This window comes from Abrus precatorius, unplaced genomic scaffold (assembly GCF_003935025.1).
Source record: "Abrus precatorius isolate BTA unplaced genomic scaffold, Abrus_2018 Scaffold10, whole genome shotgun sequence".
NCBI classification, from domain to species: domain Eukaryota; kingdom Viridiplantae; phylum Streptophyta; class Magnoliopsida; order Fabales; family Fabaceae; genus Abrus; species Abrus precatorius.
This window is the reverse complement of record NW_020874292.1, coordinates 32,856,252-32,874,955: the sequence shown is the minus strand read 5'-3', so window position 1 is coordinate 32,874,955 and position 18,704 is coordinate 32,856,252. Positions and strand designations below refer to the sequence as shown.

The 18,704-nt window shown below is 33.1% G+C and overlaps 2 protein-coding genes across 4 annotated transcripts; both read right to left on the bottom strand.

Moving 5' to 3' along the window:
* Nucleotides 1–1,165: 1,165 nt before the first annotated feature.
* LOC113848963 (RNA-binding KH domain-containing protein PEPPER-like) lies at nt 1,166–8,169 on the bottom strand. Its single transcript, XM_027478427.1, has 6 exons — nt 7,787–8,169; nt 6,956–7,211; nt 4,292–4,440; nt 3,793–4,047; nt 2,597–2,788; nt 1,166–1,623 (listed from the first exon to the last, which is right to left on the bottom strand). The coding sequence occupies exons 1-6, from the start codon at nt 8,063–8,065 to the stop codon at nt 1,444–1,446; spliced, it is 1,311 nt and encodes a 436-aa protein (XP_027334228.1). The 5' UTR covers nt 8,066–8,169; the 3' UTR covers nt 1,166–1,443.
* A 1,271-nt stretch (nt 8,170–9,440) lies between these two features.
* On the bottom strand, nt 9,441–15,294 carry LOC113850346 (pathogenesis-related homeodomain protein). Of its 3 annotated transcripts, XM_027480856.1 has the most exons (13): nt 15,109–15,244; nt 14,882–14,998; nt 14,696–14,778; nt 13,355–13,909; nt 12,309–12,474; nt 11,969–12,092; nt 11,763–11,875; nt 11,305–11,643; nt 10,877–11,110; nt 10,660–10,749; nt 10,408–10,458; nt 9,845–10,081; nt 9,441–9,707 (listed from the first exon to the last, which is right to left on the bottom strand). In XM_027480856.1, the coding sequence occupies exons 4-13, from the start codon at nt 13,885–13,887 to the stop codon at nt 9,441–9,443; spliced, it is 2,154 nt and encodes a 717-aa protein (XP_027336657.1). In that variant the 5' UTR covers nt 13,888–13,909; nt 14,696–14,778; nt 14,882–14,998; nt 15,109–15,244. The 3 variants fall into 3 exon arrangements, with proteins under 3 accessions (XP_027336657.1, XP_027336675.1, XP_027336666.1); XM_027480874.1 differs by lacking the exon at nt 14,882–14,998 and having other exon boundaries at nt 14,999–15,247; XM_027480865.1 differs by lacking the exons at nt 14,696–14,778; nt 14,882–14,998 and having other exon boundaries at nt 14,999–15,294.
* Nucleotides 15,295–18,704: the final 3,410 nt, after the last annotated feature.

Genomic DNA, 18,704 nt, shown 5'->3' with positions numbered 1-18,704 from the left:
AATTAGGCATCCGCTTGGTTTTACTTTTTTCATAGTAGACATTTTTTTTCCACATCACTGGGAATAGCTTATGGATATAAGACCTGAGTATGTCTTACATTTGACACAAATCCAAACATAATTAAATTTTAAAAACAACAGGAAAGAAAGGCAAAATTTATATTTAAAATTAAAGATATAAATTAACATATTAATATAAATATATGTATTAATAATGTATTTATTATTATAAATGATATATAAAGAAAGAAAATAATAAAATCAAAAGTAAAAAAAGAGAATGACTCACATTATTTTTATAAGTTATAATAAATTTTAATTAATAATTTAAAGTATTTTAAAAAGAATGTGTTACTAATATTTTTTACAGACAATTTATTTAATAGATGGCTTAGCACATTTTATCTTATCTTAAAATATTTTATTTATTACTTCAATTTTAGGATTTTTAACAAATGATTTATATATATTTTACAAAAATATAAAGGGTTAACGTATAAATATACAAAAACTGAGCAGTATATATATATATATATATATATATATATATATATATATATATATATATATATATAAAAGAACTTTAGATAACATGTTAAGAAAAAAAAAAAAAAAAAAGCGAGTGTCCATCGGCCTAACCTAGGCGGAACATGGTAGAACTAGGCCAAATTTCAGTATATAAATTAACTAAAAATGTGTTAGAAAAGAATTAAATGACTATGTTCTTGACACTTCTCTTTTGCAAATACATCCACGGTCTAGAAGCTTCATGTGTTAAGTAAAGTGAAGCGCGGAACTGAGCTTAACATATCATCCCAATGCTAATTGAAACATATGAGAAGCGTAAGTTTTACTCAGATGAAGACAAGAATTGCCAAGTGTGTTTACGACCTTAAAACATGTTAGTCCTTAAAGTACTGGATTTGGATCCCCTCATGTTCGATTTCGAACATCTCATGTTCGCATGTTTTTTAACGTTCGCTTGGAGGATATTAAAAAACATGCGAACATGAGATGACCGTTAAAAAACATGCGAACATGACCGTCATGTTCGAAATCGAACATGAGAAGATCCCTAAAGTACTTTTGGAGGATATTATTGCACCCAGATGCGTCTACAAGTAGTACGCTTTAGGGACCTAAATATAAATAATGATAATGCCAAGAAAGTATCGATAATTAGGTATTGCCTACCTACTCAAAATGTGCACTTCAACAAAATTAAACATCATTAAAACGGCTAATTAATTAATATTTCATTACATTTTCTATAAAAATTCTCAACTATTGGCCACTCAAAAATTAACCACGATACAGGATGATATCAGATACATAAAAGCATGCTTTTCTAAGGCTTCATAATACAGTGAAGCATTAATGCTCCCCAATCAGGCCCAATTAGAAAGAACAAGTCCAAATAAGTACCCTTGAATTGAGACCAATTCAAAGCCTGAAAGTACTGTAGTCTCCTAAACCAGAAGCTCCATAACCTGCGTACGGTTGGGAGGACAAGGAAGATGAAAAGCGTGATGAAGTGCCCAACTGAGAGTATGAAGACCGCAGACCTGCATCTAACCTGCCATAACTGCTAGTAACAGGTTCTTTGTGATTGCTTATAACTTCCTGCAACGCAGAGAAGGAATTTCTGTGAGCAAAAGCATACTTTTTTCTTCATCTACACTTCAACTCTTCTCTGTTTTTCTTTTATAGCATATTTTTTATTTTTTTATTCATATTTTTCTCCTATTCTTTTTTTGGTTTCTTTTATTTATTTAGTTTTATTCCCCTCTCTCTTTATTTTTTCCTTCTGTTCCTCTACTCTCTTTTTTTTTTTTTTTCTGTTTCTGTCCTCTATTTTCTTTTTCTGTTCTCTACTCTGTTTTTTTTAATCCTCCTCTCCTCTAAAGGATAGATATGTCCCTGCATTATATTGGGAAAGAGGAGGAGGATAATATTTTAAACTTATTTTGGTGTCTTGCATTGGCTTCTTTTATTTGTCGCTTTTACCTTTCTTCTTAGTGTTATAATGGAACTCTATACTGCTTGTGTTATGAGACTAGCGAATTTTATTTCATAGAATATATTTCTAATTTTATTATTTATTATATTCAGCTGACTTATTTTGGCATTTTATACATACATTCATTATATACGTTTGAATTCATCTGTCATGCTTCTGCTATTTGCCTACGACACCATATGGCAGATTTTTGGATTTCTGCCAATGGCGACACCATAACACTGCTTGAAATCATCTTTCATTTCCTACTACCCTATAAACTGAATTGAATTATTGTCTTTCAATCCTCATTTCACTAGCAAGCAACATTTTAAGTGTCTTTTGCCAAGACGAGGATGAGGAAATCATGTAATAGTGTTCGTACCTAAAGCATTCTACCAAGCGAAGCATCAATAGCTACAAAATGAGCAAATAGGATAGAAATATGCAAAGAAAAGATCTCCTATGCATTATTACTAACTCCACCCTATCCAAGCATACTCGTGCCTGTGCAAGTTTGATAATCAAAAAGGGGTAACAGGAACAATAAAATATAACTTTCTTTTCTAGAAGAAAAGGCCCTTTGAAGTCTCCTACCTGAATCAGTTGTTGTGCCGTTTGAACCTGAGATGAAGTGCCTTTTATTTCCACAATGATTTCATCAGGCACCCTACTCTCCTGCACAGTCAATATGGCTCCACTGGTGCGGCGAATGTAATCAATATTAGTACCTTGAATACCAATGATGTCCTCAGCATAGGATAATGGTATTTGCATTGTTTGTATTACCTGATAAATGGAAATGATGGTGGAGATGAGGGTACCATGGATATGAACAGAAGAGATAAATAAACAAAACATATAGACTGATGTACGAGCAAACATTTTTAAATCCTTTTAGTTCGCTGCATAAGAAGTTGACATATATTATATAAGCTATGGCAAATTTTAAATAAACAGATAACAAGGCCTAGAGCCAGATCATCATGTGACTAATGGGCACAAGTGTATGGGTGGAAAAGCCACAAATTGATGATTCAGAATCCAAAACCTCAGTAAAATGTATTGTTCACTATTTTTCCCCTCCCCGGAAAAAAGGGCCTACATAAAAATCAGTAGAATATTATAATTGTCAAAACCAACCATTCAAAAGTTAGTCATTAGGTGAATTGACATTAGATGAAGTGAAGACTCATGAATAGTTTATGTTTAACACATCTCCTCATGCAAGAACCCTTTCGGCCAACATATTTGAGTATTTAAAAGAATAGGCACAGAAGATCAAATGAAACTAGTAGTCAAACTTGGTAAAATTACACATTCAATAATTTTTTATCAAAAGTGAATTCTGTCAATGATTCATGAGATACTACTGTGATGATCATGTAAAATTTTACACAAATTAGACATTCATAGCTATATATCCAAGAGTAGCTATTTACTTATATTTTTAATAACATCAGATGTTAAAATAAGAACAAGTGATTAAGTATTAATTAATTCTTAAATTGTGTGAAAATTTGTAGTTACTCTACTTTATGAGAAGTAGATAACTTAAAATTCAACAGTTAGATTGATAAAATTCATTCTAAAAAAAAACAGATGAAAGGTTTCATTTTACTATAGCGTCATTTGATCTTGTCTCATATATGTATGTACGTATATGCATATTCTTTTGCAACAATGATTAAAATTAGACAAAATATAGGCAAACAATGATATCAATCTCATTCCCCAGAAAACATCACGTAAGACAATCAACAAAAACTATGTGGGTGGCTAAAATAACTAACCGTAGTAACAATAGGAGCACCAACACGGCCAAGAGCTGAAGAAGAGACACTAGAAAGTGAAGAATCTTGCCCATAGAGAGACACAGTGGATGAAGGGAATAACGAGTCCAATTGACTTTCCCGGTCAGTTAAGACAGAATCCCTTTTTGTTGGAAGAGGAATATCAGCAAAAATGCTAGTTTGTGAATTAGTATGCAACAATGACTTGTCAGACCAGGTCTCTGCTTGACGATCTTGCAAGATTGGTGCATTGTACTTGAACAACACACAGAAATAACAAATAATAGTGTAAATATACAGTAAAACCTGTGAAATAATATAAGCTGCCCAATCTAAATGCATATCTGAAATAGCAACTCCTTGGAAACAGCCATCAGCAGAACATCAAAAGAGAGGCCATACATACAACACTATACGGTAAAGTTCAGTTGAGGGGCAGAGTGACACCCTAAAGTATATGTGTTTTGCTAATTCAAAATGAGGAAAATTACGAACTTACACTTTTCTCAAACAGGGGAAGAACGCTGTGATCAACCAAAAATTTCCTTAGATGGCTAACTACTGCTTCCAGTGCTTTAAGGACCTTCAAGGCTTCTCCCTGCATTTCCACAATCCTCTCATCCGTGGAAGCATAAAATTGCACCTCATCTTCATAAAATTGATTTGGTATTAAAATAATAAATTATAGATCAAATCATTGCATGTGAACTGAAGTTCCATGCTATGATGAAAGAAAGGAAAAGATGCATTCAGAACATACATTAGAATCATTGCATCCAAATTTAACAAGAATGGATTTCAAGAGATGACTAGCTTTTACCAGGTATCTACATGAGATATTCTTAAAAATGTCTTATTTTAATCAGGGAACTGTAATATTATATTCAAAAGTAAACAGGATAAGGCTACAAGGAGATTCCTAGCAGCAAGGAGAAGCTCGCTTATATGCAGATTATGATGCAAAATTAATAAGAAAGTTTTGTCAGCATAATCAAATTTACCCACCAACTATGTTTCTTCATTAGGTTTTTGACCAAGTTTATTGGAGTCATGTAATCTATATAGTTGACTGCACTTAGTAGAATAAGGCTTGGTTATTGTTGTTGTTGTTGTTGTATGTTTATTCATTATACTCATGAATGCACATGTTGATGCATACAAAGAAATTAATGTACAAGGTTGATGCCTAATTATAAGACAACAACATTATATAGACATTTCACCAGCAAGTAGGAGAGTCATATTCCCATATAAGACTAAAGTATTTCCTATCATATGACACAAGTATATTTTAATTTATTAGTTACTAGAAATAGACATTTGTTTCTTTCCAGAAAAGTACACTGTTAGAATAAATTTAAGATATACTCTATCTTAAAGAATATTTGTCTTGATGTGTTTGCTTAATTAATTAGGTTATTAATCTTATCATTAATAAGATTGGGCTGGGGCTTGTACTCATAGTACTAGAACTTCAGCTAAATATTAGAATAAATAGGAGTATTAGGTTATAGTATTGTAATACATTACATCTATCAATTATACTCTTTTATTACCTTGTGAAGTCTTTCTCTCTTTTCATTCTTTACTAACCCTAATCATATTTCATAACATAAACAAGCAATATTTGAAAGAACAAAACTCAATGTAGGGAAGTCAATGGCAAGGTTTTGGCACACATTCATGATTTATCAATAGACAACTGATCCATACTACCTTGCCCCCTCCCTGTTATTATTTTGTACCGTATGCCATCCATTTTGTGTAACCATTTCTGTTCTTTCTACTTAATCTCATCCCATTCCAAGGCTCTACCTCCTCCACAAACCGAGCCCTAATTCATGATGACAGCTACACAACCCTATCAATGCCAACTGCAAAATTGGTGACAGCGAGTCATCATTTTCAAGGAAACTGGTGGGGTGATGTGATGGCCCCTGATGGATTTTTTTGTCCCCCAAATCTGGACCAACCCAAACCATGTACACCAATTATACAAATATATAAAACCTAGAGATCATATTTCAAACTCTATTGGCAATCCCTTCACAAATTCCAGCACAAGCTGTCACTTATCCATTTGCAACTAACCACTAATTTATAAATGTTAAGCCGCACAAGATGAACAGAAATTTTGACACACAAGCACCAATCTCAAATCTAACAGGTAAAACATTGAAAAGACAGAGCCTCATATCAATGATCTTCCATAGTAAACCAGCTCTATAGCAACCACATACCAGTCTCAAAAGCAAGGTTGTCAAATTGGTATTCATATCGTGAATCAGAAGGTCTAGTTTTTGAATTGTGAATCAAATCATTATTATCATACATAGTTTTTTTTTTTTTGTCATTACATCCTAGCCACCAAACAACAAAAAGAAAAAAACCACACTTCAGCCCAAGCCCAAGAAAGATACCACAGTATCACCTACAAGAACAAAGACACTAGACCTGCAGTGCACACTCTGCAACTTGAAGTCTCGAACTGAATAAAACTTGGCTTATGCCTCTATTCATCAATAATCTGAGGTGGGGGTATTGGGTGGGGAGTGAAAGATTTTGACACTTCCCCTCTAATTTTATAAGCAAAAATTGCCCAAACAATCCTTAAATATCTTTTTTTCCAAAATGGGTTGCGTAACCCAATCCACGTTGTGGGTTCACACTTCACAGTGTAAGAATCACCTCGATGCAGCTCAGATTCATGATTCATCCGATATTGGAATGATTCACACAATTCAAGCTGTGATTCAAGGTTGAAGATGAGTCTAAATTATTTCGAATCAAGATACAAATTGTACAATTCATGCAATTCTAACTACCATGGTGAAAAGATACAATTCAGTACCCTTCACATCAAAGAAGTCAATACTCAAGATCATATTATTTATGACTGTTCCTTTTAACTTTTGTTTGCGTATTAACAATAAATATGTTACTTTTTTCTGTATTTTTTTATTTTTTAGGTTTTGTGCATATGTTATGTGTGTATTATCCGTTGTTTTGGTTTCGTGGTCATCTGTTCCACACCATTAGCCAGGATTAACTACTATGCTTCACATAATGTTGGTGAAAAAATATACAAAAGATCAATAATCGCTACTAAGAATTGGAGGGATCATCATCGATGCATAATTGGGTAACATGACAGGAAGCATACCTCCAGACAGTACTCTAACAGCAGCGCCGGTGTTCTCCTGAATAGATTTGATTAATGAGCCTTGCTTTCCAATTAAATTTATCGCCTGTGTTGATGCCACCAGTAAACGGATGGAACAAAATGTAAGCCCAGCAGCAGATTCTTTATTCTCAGCATCGGTTTCAGATAATCCAGAGACACGCTTGAATACCCTAATTACAGCTTCCATCGCAGGGGAAAGAGCCGCCTCTGGCTCTTCCTTTCCTGATACAAGAACCTACAAAAAAAATCCAACCACATTCAGTATAAAAACAGAGACAAATACACAAATAAACAAAGGTTGTCACGCATCATCAAACCAAAACATTTGAAAAAGTCAATATGCATACATTATTATCTTAACAGCAACACATAAAGCAAATGAACTGCAGAGTAGTAAACTCCCATTCACTTTCTAACGTAAAATAAAAAACACACTAGGCATATAACGCACAAACAAAACTAAAATTAGAAAAACATAACACACAATGAAGAGAAAATTTGGAACAGACACAACTATTACGTCATAAGTAGTAACCAAAAACGAATTCCAACTTAAAGCTACATTCTTCTGCCACGGCTTCCTAAATTAAAGAACTAAAAACACGTTAGCAATTAGCAAGCAGTGAAGAGAGCAGCAAAGTTCACTTTAGTTTTCTTAGGGTAACCGTTTACTGGAGCTGATTTCAGCTAAAAATAGCTCAAATTCAAATAGAAAATATATATATCAAAAGAGAGAGAGAGTGAAAAAGAAGAAGAAGAAGAAAACCCTAGAGAGAGAGAGAGTAGAAGCGATCGATGTATGAGACTTACGATTCGATCGGGAGTACCAATAGCAGCGTCGAGAACACGAATGCGAGCTCGAGTCTCTTCGCACATCTTCTTGATGAGTTCCCCCTTTCGGCCAATGATGCTTCCAACCTTCCCCACCGGCACCACCAGTCGGAACACGCAGTCCCCGGGCCAACCCGGCCATCTCTTCTCCGGCGGAGTAGGCCCCGCAGCTCCGCCGTTGGCTTCAGTGTCAGGGTGGTGGTGTGCTTGGGCGGCGGCGGAGGCATTTTCCGGTGGGAGAGGTTCGGCAGTGGCCATAGGCGGAGTTGGGAGGGAACAGAGAGAGAGAGAGAGAGAGAGGGTCAAGCTGAGGTCTTCCTTGAGGGGAGAAAAGAAGTACAGTGATTATACTGTACGAGTATCCAGTTAAGAGTGGAGGTGCGTGTTATATGTTTTTCCCCACACGTATTTTAGTATTTTAATGATTTATCTTACCTTAATTTTTTATTATAAAATTTATCCTATAAAAAAATATAAATTTAAAAATAAAAATATGTTATTATACATTAAATATAAACTAAGATCAAAATTTATCTTATTTTTATTTTATTATGTTTTTATTTAACTTTTATATATATCTTATTATATTTACTGAATGAATCTTTAAATTAACTCATTAGATATTTTGTTGTAACTTATTTTAATTTCTTATTTGATGAATTATTAGAATATAAAAAGACTATTTTAGCATCTTATCTTATTTATTAATTCAAAAGTTATATCTGAATTAAAAATTAATAAAATAAAATAGTCAAATACTGTTCTTTCACCTTCATATCACATAAGAAAAAATAAATAGGAACAATTTTTAATCATTTTTATCTCAGTTTTTTCTATTAATTTTTATATAAAGTAGTATTCATATCAAATAACATATTTTACTATAAATTTACATTTAAGACAAAATTTTAAATAAAATCTCTTCAATTCAAACTTATTTTGAATTAAAATTAATTCTATTAAAATAAAATATCAAAATCACATTTATAAACACAAACAAACACAATTAGAAGTAAATGGTAGGAGCTCAGTGAGTCATTGTTATCTAATTATTAGGTTCAATTCATTCAAAAAGGAGGTTCGTAAGATTGCATCCTCTATCAGTATACATGATATTCCCATGAACCATACAATTGCACAATCAGAATTCAGAAGTTTCTAAAGAAAATCAATATATAGTGTCGTGGCAAAGTATGTTAGACAGTTCGCAGGGAGCAAGTAATGATGCTATCACATAAAGTTTGCTTCATTATCATTGTACCATGTTCAAAGTAATAACCAATCATGTATTACTTTGGTGTTAAAAAACTGTAATAAAAAAAGTTTAGATATATCGTAGGTCATATATTTGGCAAGGTTTTAATTTTTCTCCCTAAAAGAAGTTTCTTTTTTATTTTAGTCCTTGAATTTTTATTTAGATTCAATGCTCTTAATCCTTAGTGATAACAAATTCTAATAAAAAATCAGCATGTACAAAAAATCATCACATGACAATTTCTTAGTTAAGGAACTAAAAGCAATGAATTTTGAAAAATCAAGAACTAAAACAAAAGAAAAAAAAAATGAACTAAAATTAAAATCTCACAAGAATGTGTAAACCAAAAAACATATTTAAGCCTAAAAAATATAATTATTATTCAACCTTTTCCCTTAACTCAGCTGTGGGGACATATATAACACACGGTTCGTTCAAATAGAGTTTATGTGAGTCCTTTGCTCTGAAATTTTGAAGTTCATTTAATTTTTGCTTCATGCTATCTAGTTTAATCTTCACTTTACTGAGTCTTTCAAATTCCAACTCAGCTGCCTGAGAGTCCCCTTCAAATGTAAAATTTACCCTCTTTTTTCTTTTTTTCAACAGTTTCTTCAAGCTAATATCATCACTGATCTCCACAGTGTCCTGAAAATAGAACATTAGAGGGTAACAAATTATTAATAAAAATTCCAACTACAAAAGCCACCTTTATACAGCAATGTTGCTTCTCAAGCACGAAAACATACACTCACAACGTGACATTTAGATTAATAGAAAATCACCTTATTGCCATTTTGTCTTGTCACTGGTGGATATAGTTTTGGTTGCCTTTTCTTTAAGGGACTAGATAATTTTATTTTCTCTTTACAAGTGACATTTTCACCATTCTTCTGGGAATGAGTCACGGTAATTTTGGAGGCCTTTGATTTCAAAAGCTCGTCTTTCTCCATGTTTTGAGATACAGAATCCTTTGAGATCTTAGAAGTGAAACTTTGAAGCTGTTCTCCTTCTGCTTGAAACTGACCAAAACCCGCTTACATCAATGACTTTATTGCCAAGTCCAAGAACAAAACAATTTCTTAATTCGGGACATAAATAGATGTCTTATTGTTGGATTTAAAACAAGTATAAGTCTGTAACTGTATAAAGCAATTCTAACAAATTAATAAGAACAATTTGAGTTGAGAGATATTGTGAAGCATTTTTAATTTTTATTTTTTTGTTTTTGTTGGGGAAAACTCCATTCAAGTGTACTACGAATCAAACAGAGAAGGATCAGAATGAAGAAACAATATTACTCAAATAAATTGAAAAGAGAGAGCAAAAGCATCACAGTAAAGCTTACCCTTCTGGTTTTAAGTGCCAAGTAACGTGCATTTTTGAACCATTTGCTAACCTGCATTTTCTAACACATTAGTAAGGGAGTTTGAACAGATCAAGAGCTGCTTGACATGAATAAAAACCAAAAGCAGTGCAGGTAACAGTGCAGATAGAGATAATATAAAATTTGCTGTGAAATATTTAATATTTTCCAGAGGTAACGCAGCTTTCTATGATAAATACAGATAACAAGAGACTACACACTGCAAGGCATAACCTTTTCAGGATCAAGTCCCAACTCTTTTGAAAGACCTTCCTTCACAGATCTTGGAGGAAGTTCATTCTCTGCAAAAACTTGGCGGAGTTTCTGGCACATTCCATTAAACAGACAAAATTAGTGCATATACAATTATTTTTATGTTTGTTGACAACAGGAATTTCAAAGGGTAATGGCAATAAAGAAAGATGGCAACAAAAATTGCTACAAGTAATACCTCAACTGCATCAAGTGGAATCCTGAAACAAGGCCTTCTTACTTGTATGCCTGAAGAACCATCTATTATTTTATCATTGTTCTCATTATTGGGATATTTATTCTCACTTTCATGCAGTGTAATAAGAGTATTGACAGCATCAGACTCCTTTTCTCTTTGCTTTCTTTTGCCAGGACCCCAGTCTTCATCTTCACTCACTTGTTCACTTGGTAGAGCATCCTTCCCAAACATTTCCTAAAATGATAAAGTCAAACGAAACTTCATTTATATCATCTGAATCATGTATGGCCAGAGAAGAAATTAGGGAACTCTATTTTTAAGAAAGACCAACACGTGTTCAGTGATTTGTGAATTCTATACAACTGTGGAAGTTGTAAATTTTAGTTTGAGAACATATGCTTATGTTGAATGAGAACTTAGATACTCACATCATAGAGTTTCTTGTAGTCAACAGCTCTACGCTGCCTACGGCCAAATGCTATTTCCCCTAACTTATCAGAATATAAGCAGCTATTAACAGAATAATATTCATGGTTGACACTATCATCTACTGGAGAACTTTCGCCATTCAAAGACCACGGACTAGAAGAACTGCTTAAATCATCGGATGCATTTTCATCATCTCCTTCCATGTTGATGCTGTGGCTGTCTTCTTTCCTCTCTGGATTATAATCATCATCTTCTGGATCATCTGATGGCCATTCTTCTACTGGATTCAGTAATGCAATATCACCATCAGGCATAGAAGCCTCTTCCTTAAATACATCCTTAATTTATGGGAGAAAGGTGTCATTGCATGGACCAGTAAGAATAAATATATCAGGAGAGAACTCAGAAGTTAAAATCTACAAATTTAAGGTTGCAAGAGATTATTAGGGTAAAAAACCTGCCAAGTACTGTCCAATGAGAATTGAGTCCCAAGATGGGCATTTGTTGCCTCTAGTATTTCTATCTTACATTCACAAAACTTGCAAAACCAACCTTGGTCACCAGGAGGAACTGCAATGTATGATTAATCATATTGTTGTTTGAATGAAAAGCCAGCATACCGAAGGTTATGGAATAAGTTCACAATTATAAATGGGAACTCACTATTTTCGGTATCCAAAGGAGGATTAAGACATCTTTGGTGAAAAGCACGATTGCATGTGCCATCACAAAGTATAATATCATTATCTGGGAAAGCTTCATGTAGTTTGCAATTTGCACAGAATATCTACATGAAAAAAAATACAGAAAAGTAAATATCCCATTTTTAAAATGGCGAGCCATCTCATTTCTCTGAGTTGATTAAACATGAGAACAGTGTGCAATCAAAGACTCCACATTAGAAACTTAAAACAAGATGTGAAGCATTATAAAAGGTCTAGGACAGGAAAGAATGCAAAAAGATAAACACAATATGGGGTTTGTAATTTTGGCACTTGCTCACATGTTCATGATAAACAGATCCATCTGGAGCAATGACAGAATCCTCAATGCTACCCACAGAACTAAGAGAATCCAACTGGTGTATGGCATCACGAATACTAAGTTTACATTTTAAAATCTGCTTTTTTGCTCTTAATAGCTCCTTTTCTGGTCTAATCTTCTCTCGGCTGTGACAAGAATAACAATTAGTCAAAACTATTTCTCAAGGAATTGTTTTGAATTTTAAAAACTAATCATTGTTTTTAAATAAAAATAATCACACTGCATTGCTGCAAACTATTTTTTGGAGAAATAGGAAAGTATTTAAAGAAAATAAATAATTTCAATTTCAGAATAATTTGTCTATTTATTGTATAGAGTTGAAAAAGAATTATTCAGGACACATTTAATAACAGAGAAAAAAAGATGATATTATTAAGAAGATAATTATCACATAAACAATGTCACTTCTGAAAGTATGGTCAATATGAGAAAAAAAGAATAATCATATTGTCTCCCCTCTACTTTTCTCCCCTACACCATACTAATAGCAATAGCTGTACTAAGTTCAAAGCCAAACTGCTTTTCTAATTGTCATAAACCAACTCTCCCAAATGCTTATGTTATTAGGTCAAGGCTAATGAGTGGGCTTGAAGTCTGTACAATGCACAAGCCCACCTTACTTTGTGCTGAAATTCCACATTTATTTAGAATAATGGGGGTGGCAGGGTTCAAACTCATGCTGCTTGCTCATAGAGGCTCTAATATCATGTCATGATTCAACTTTTCCAAAAGCTATAGGGTGACGGCTTAGAAATGGCTTTATATCAACATTACTGAACCACGATAATATAAAGCTTAGTTCTTATAATCATATTAAAGTGTATTGTCATTTCAAAAACTTCAAACAAACAGGAGTTATACTTCATATTTTGACAATCAGATGATAAATCTTGCCTAAGTTTCTGCAAACAGAAAAACAAAACAGATAATGTTCTTAAAAACAAGTCAACCAGATAATGGACGTCCAAATGAATGTCCAATAAATAAAATTGACCTTTCCCATACCTTTGACCTTTCCAACCTTCTCCAGAGTAAGCATCAATAAGGTTCTGCTCTAGCTTCATTTTGATTAAGAGGTATCTTGTTCTCCTTAGCAAGCGTGAAGCATCATCAAGATCCACTTTATCCCTTCGTCTTTTCTTCTTTCTCCTTCTCTTACGTTTTTTAATCTTTGCCTTCTCATCAACATCTATCCCATGTTTCCTAGAACTATGAGAAACTTTTTCTCCTTGTAGCTTTGCTGAAGACAGCATCTGTGAAGATTTCCCATCAGTTTTATGCAGATTTTTTCTAATAATAACATTTTTATTTGAGGAATCCTCTATCGGTGCCTTGATGGAAGAATCAGAAACTGTCCTCCTTGATGTGTTTGTACCAACTCTGAGTTTATGAGATTTTGATTTCACTTTGTGTTTCTTCCCTCGGCATTTTGTGCTTCTTGTTTTGAATTTTGATGAAACCAGCTTGGACTTAGTCTGTTCCTTTGATTGACTGGATTTTCTAGATCGTTTGTTATTTAAATTCTCAGTATCCTTCATATTAATTTATTATGTATCACCCCTGAAGTACAGGCATAAAATTGATAAATAGAGACATGAAAAGCACTGGTAACACGATAGTCAACAAACTTACACACAACATATATTTTGAACAAATAAGGACACACACACGTGCACACACTCACAGAAATGCGTGACAGATTGCACTCAGAAATGAAAATTAGTACTCCTTCTTATCCACTGTAAAAATATATCACATAAAAACATTTATAATACACAGAAAATAGAAAAAAAAATATAAGTAGCAACAATTGATTAAATTGTTGATAGTTCAAAACATGAATACATCCCTGACTTATGAATTCATATTAGAAAATAATGAGATAATGAAAAAGATAATTGTAACTGAATTCACACAAAACCAAATTTAAATATATGTTCATTTTGATAGCACAATTCCAGTGAAAGTACAGATCAGCATGACATCTATTCACAGTAATGAATTCAAATACGAAATCATACAAAGATGAGAAGACTACATGCTTCAAAAAGGATAGGGATAGGCAGGGCTAAGAAATTAACCCAAGGCCAATGATCAGTGACAATAACCCACCAAACAAACCCTCAGGAAATCGAGCAACAATGTCAATAGCAAAATAATTGATAATCTAAAAAATTCGAATGATAGTAAAACATATTAAACACACAAATAGTCCATCAAAACCCAGATGCAACATTCCCAAGCAAATACAGCACAATATGAGCCAGCAACCATTTCAGGCATTACAAGGTCAGAACATGTTAAGAAAGTGAGAAGGAAAGCACTGCAACAAGAATCACTACTCACTAGACCAATTCAGTGAATTATAAAACTCTCTCTAGGCATGACTCTCTCTAGGCATGATTATAAGACCCTGATCACTTCAAAGCCTAAAGAATCACAAGATAAGTACTTATCAATATCACAAATATTTTCATGCAATGAATCATTCTATAAAACAAGCACTTATGATTAGATAAGTCAAGTGATTACTGTGCCAAACTGGTCAAGAAAGTCATGCCAAGGCCTACCCTTTGGCAAGCCCCACAAAGGTGCAAGCCAAAACAAGAGAAACCCACATGAGTTTAAGGAAAATTAAAGAAAACTAACCTGCAATGGAAGAGAAAACAAGGTTAAAGATCTGAACTTTGAATAGCTCTAAAGCTGTTTCACAAGGGAAAAAAGGAATATAAGCAGGGAGTTTTGAATAAACAAGTGACCCTTTTAATTGATTTGAATTTGAAATTGGGTTTCAGATTCCCAATGTTGATGTTATGCCAGTCACCGGTGATGGTGTGGCTGTTCCCTAATCACCACCACCAACGGTAAGCTTCTTATGCTTCTTTTCTTTCTCTTCACCGTTAACTCTTCTTCCTCTGTTTTGGTGTGTACCTTATGACTATTACACAGTTCCTGAAAAGTGTTACCTTTGTTTTATGTCTTTTTCTTCTCTCGTCTTATTTTTAACCAAAATTGCAACTTTACCACCAACAAAAACATTTTTGCTCTTTGGGGAACTCAAGTCTCCCTTGCATGTAGATTTAATTCTGACTATGTATGTCTAAAATTATAGAAATAAAAAAATAATTATTTTTTTATTGAAAATATTTCATGTTATTAATATATTAAAAATTATAATATTTTATGATTTTTAATTAAGAAATATTATAAATCTGTTGTTGCATTATTGTGAGGAGACATCGGCATTGATCGAAATGTCTCCAACCATATATATATATATATATATAAGATGAAACAGAAAATATAGTATAATCTCATAATGTAAAGTTTGTTCTGATTGTGAAATTTCATCAAAAATTCATCTTAGGTATTTAAGGTTGAGGACCTCTATTTGGACAAAAAAAATATTGGTATTGCTAATTTCAGTTCATTAAATAAAATTCGTCCATATGGAAGAATGTTTTTTGATAATAAATGAAGCGTACAACACAAACAAACTGATACAACAGTCTACACAAAGGAATTATAAAATATTTTATGCTTTCGCACGAAAATAAAAAATAAAAACACTTATATTATTATTATTTGAATGAATTTTAAAATAAATATGATCATTTGTTAAATTTGTTTTCTATGACAAAAGTAACTACATGATTGATCATTTAATGTATATTAATATTTATATTTTTCTTATTTCATAATCTATTTTAATTAATATTGTGTTGAAAAACTACATGATTGATCATATGTTAAGTTTCTCCATGCGCATTAATATTTATGTTTTTTTATTTGATAATCCATTTTTCACTTATAAAAAAGAATTTTCACGTTGACACATCACACATGTCAAGCTTACGATAATCTATCTTTTATTCAAATTTTTACATCTCAACAGTACAGTAAATAAAATATTACATGCTTCCATACAAAGATATTATTAGTTTCTTGCTAAACTGAACATACTTAAAGTTGGTGTTTTAAAAAAATTGATATACCTTTAATTTATAATAATACAAAAAATCTTATCTCACCTTAATTTGTTTAACGCATAAAATAACATTCCAAATATTCCTCAAAATAAAAAAACAAAAGGTATACTAGTTCTTGAAATAATAATTTTTCTTTAATAGATATCATATTGAAACTTTTCACCACTAAGCTGAATTTCTCTTGACTTCAAATTGCTATTTCATGTTTAAAAGCTTTATTTTATTCTAAATTTTATTTTATTTAAATATTGTCACCTGATTAATAGAATCCACATCTGTTCTAATTTAAAAACAGTTATAACTATCACAAGAAAGTTTTTTCACCAAAGCTTTATACAAAATGATGTGGCACATAAATTGATAAGAAGAACAAATAGTTTAAGAGTAGTCATCAGTCAAATTGATTTGGAAGAAAAAGACTTGAATTTGGAGCATGAAGTGGAAATTATACCTCAAATAGGCTCAAGAGGATTACGCTAAGGGCAAAATGGTTAAAAGATTACGAGGTTTCTTAGTATTGCATGTGTATGAGCTCTCGAGATGAGTATTAACAACAACAAAAATAAAAGGAGGAGTATCTCAACTTGTTAATTTGTTATTATTTGTTTCTGTTGGCCCGTATTATATTAGAAACATATAAAAGACAGCTTGTTTGTTATGTTGATATTGATGAATGAAAATACATTTGCTTCCTTTCTTTTGTTTTTCATTCCAATCAAGGGATTGAGATAGCCTCATTTTACAGGGACAGGGAGGCTCTTAGTTGGGTCCAATCTACTTCATGCCATCTTTTGGCAACATTGCAATTTGATGAATTCATTAACAAGTTGAAAGCAACATATTAACAGGACCTTGAACTCAAAGAACTTTATACTCAGGTTATGGTAGACCCATCTTTTCTTCCTGACATGTCTATTTCTCAAGGTCAATTATTTATAAAGGCATACTATTTATTGGGTATAGTCCTTCTCTCAAACAATTGTTGTTAGAGGAGTTCCACGTTCACCATTAGGAGGGCATATTGGGTACAGAAAACATTGGGGAGCATAAGTGATAATTTCTTTAGGCATGACATGCAGAAGGATGTGGCTGACTTTATTCGAGATTCCTTCACTCGGCAGAATGGAGTTATGATTCCTCTGTTCATACTTCTAGTTATTCATTCACCCTTTTCAAATGGTTTATGGTAAGCCACCACCGTCTATTCCACAATATTATGGAGGTAGCAGTAGAATCGAAGCATTAGATACTCAGTTGACCAGTAAAGATATTATTATGGCCAAGCTTCGAGCTAAATTGCTTAAGGCACAAGAAACCATGAAGCATAATGCATATTTAAAACGCTTAGCTGCACCTTTACAATTGGGGGATTTGGTCATGGTCCGCTTACGACTTTATAGGCAAGTTTCACAGGATCAAAGACTCAAAAGCTTGCAAGATGTTATTATGGTCCTTTTCCCTTCATTCGATGCATTGGTGATGTGGCATATGAATTGGCTTTGCCTCCGTCACTCATCCCAAATTCATCAAATATTTCGCTCCTCCCTTCTTAAACGAGGTAAATCTGACCCCATCTTAACCTTGCCTCCTAAATCCTGTGACAACAAACCTCAGGTTCAGCCTCTAGCCATTTTATATGTTGAGGGAAGAGCCAATCAACAGCATCGAAAGGTATTGATTCAATGACGGGGGTTGTATCCTAAAGATGTAACATGGGAAGTTCTTGAAGATGTTCTTGCTAGTTATCCGCACTTACGCCTACAGGACAAGTCATTTGTGGATGCAGAAGCGAGTGATATGGATAAACGTGTTCATGAACTAGAGGCCCAAGATGCTGTACTGATTTAAGAAAAAGACTTGGATTTGAAGCATGAAATGATTATAACCCAAGAGGAATATGCTTAGGCCTAAATAGTTGAAGGATTATGAAGTACCTTAATATTGGAAAGGATGTGACTTGTAAAGAGGAGTATCACAAGTTGTTAGCTTCTTATTTATTTGTTACATTTTCCTTCCTGTTGGCACATACTTCGATAGAAGCATATAAAAGACATCTTGTTTGTTATTATGCAAATTGATGAATGAAAATACATTTGCTTGATTTCTTTTGTTTTGAAGGTTACCTTCACTTGAAGTTTTTTGTTTTTCTTCCCTATTAACTATAATTTACATCAAGTGAAGAATAATAATAGAATAGTATGCATACATGACGAAATGGTATTAGCCTATTTATATAGGAACTCGAATGTAGGAGATTACAATCGACGTACGGTAGCCAATTCGCACGACACCATCCAGCTAGGTAGTTGCTAAAGGATTTAGACCCTCAAGTGCTAAATGCGTAGCCCGTGACTTGATTTCCTGGT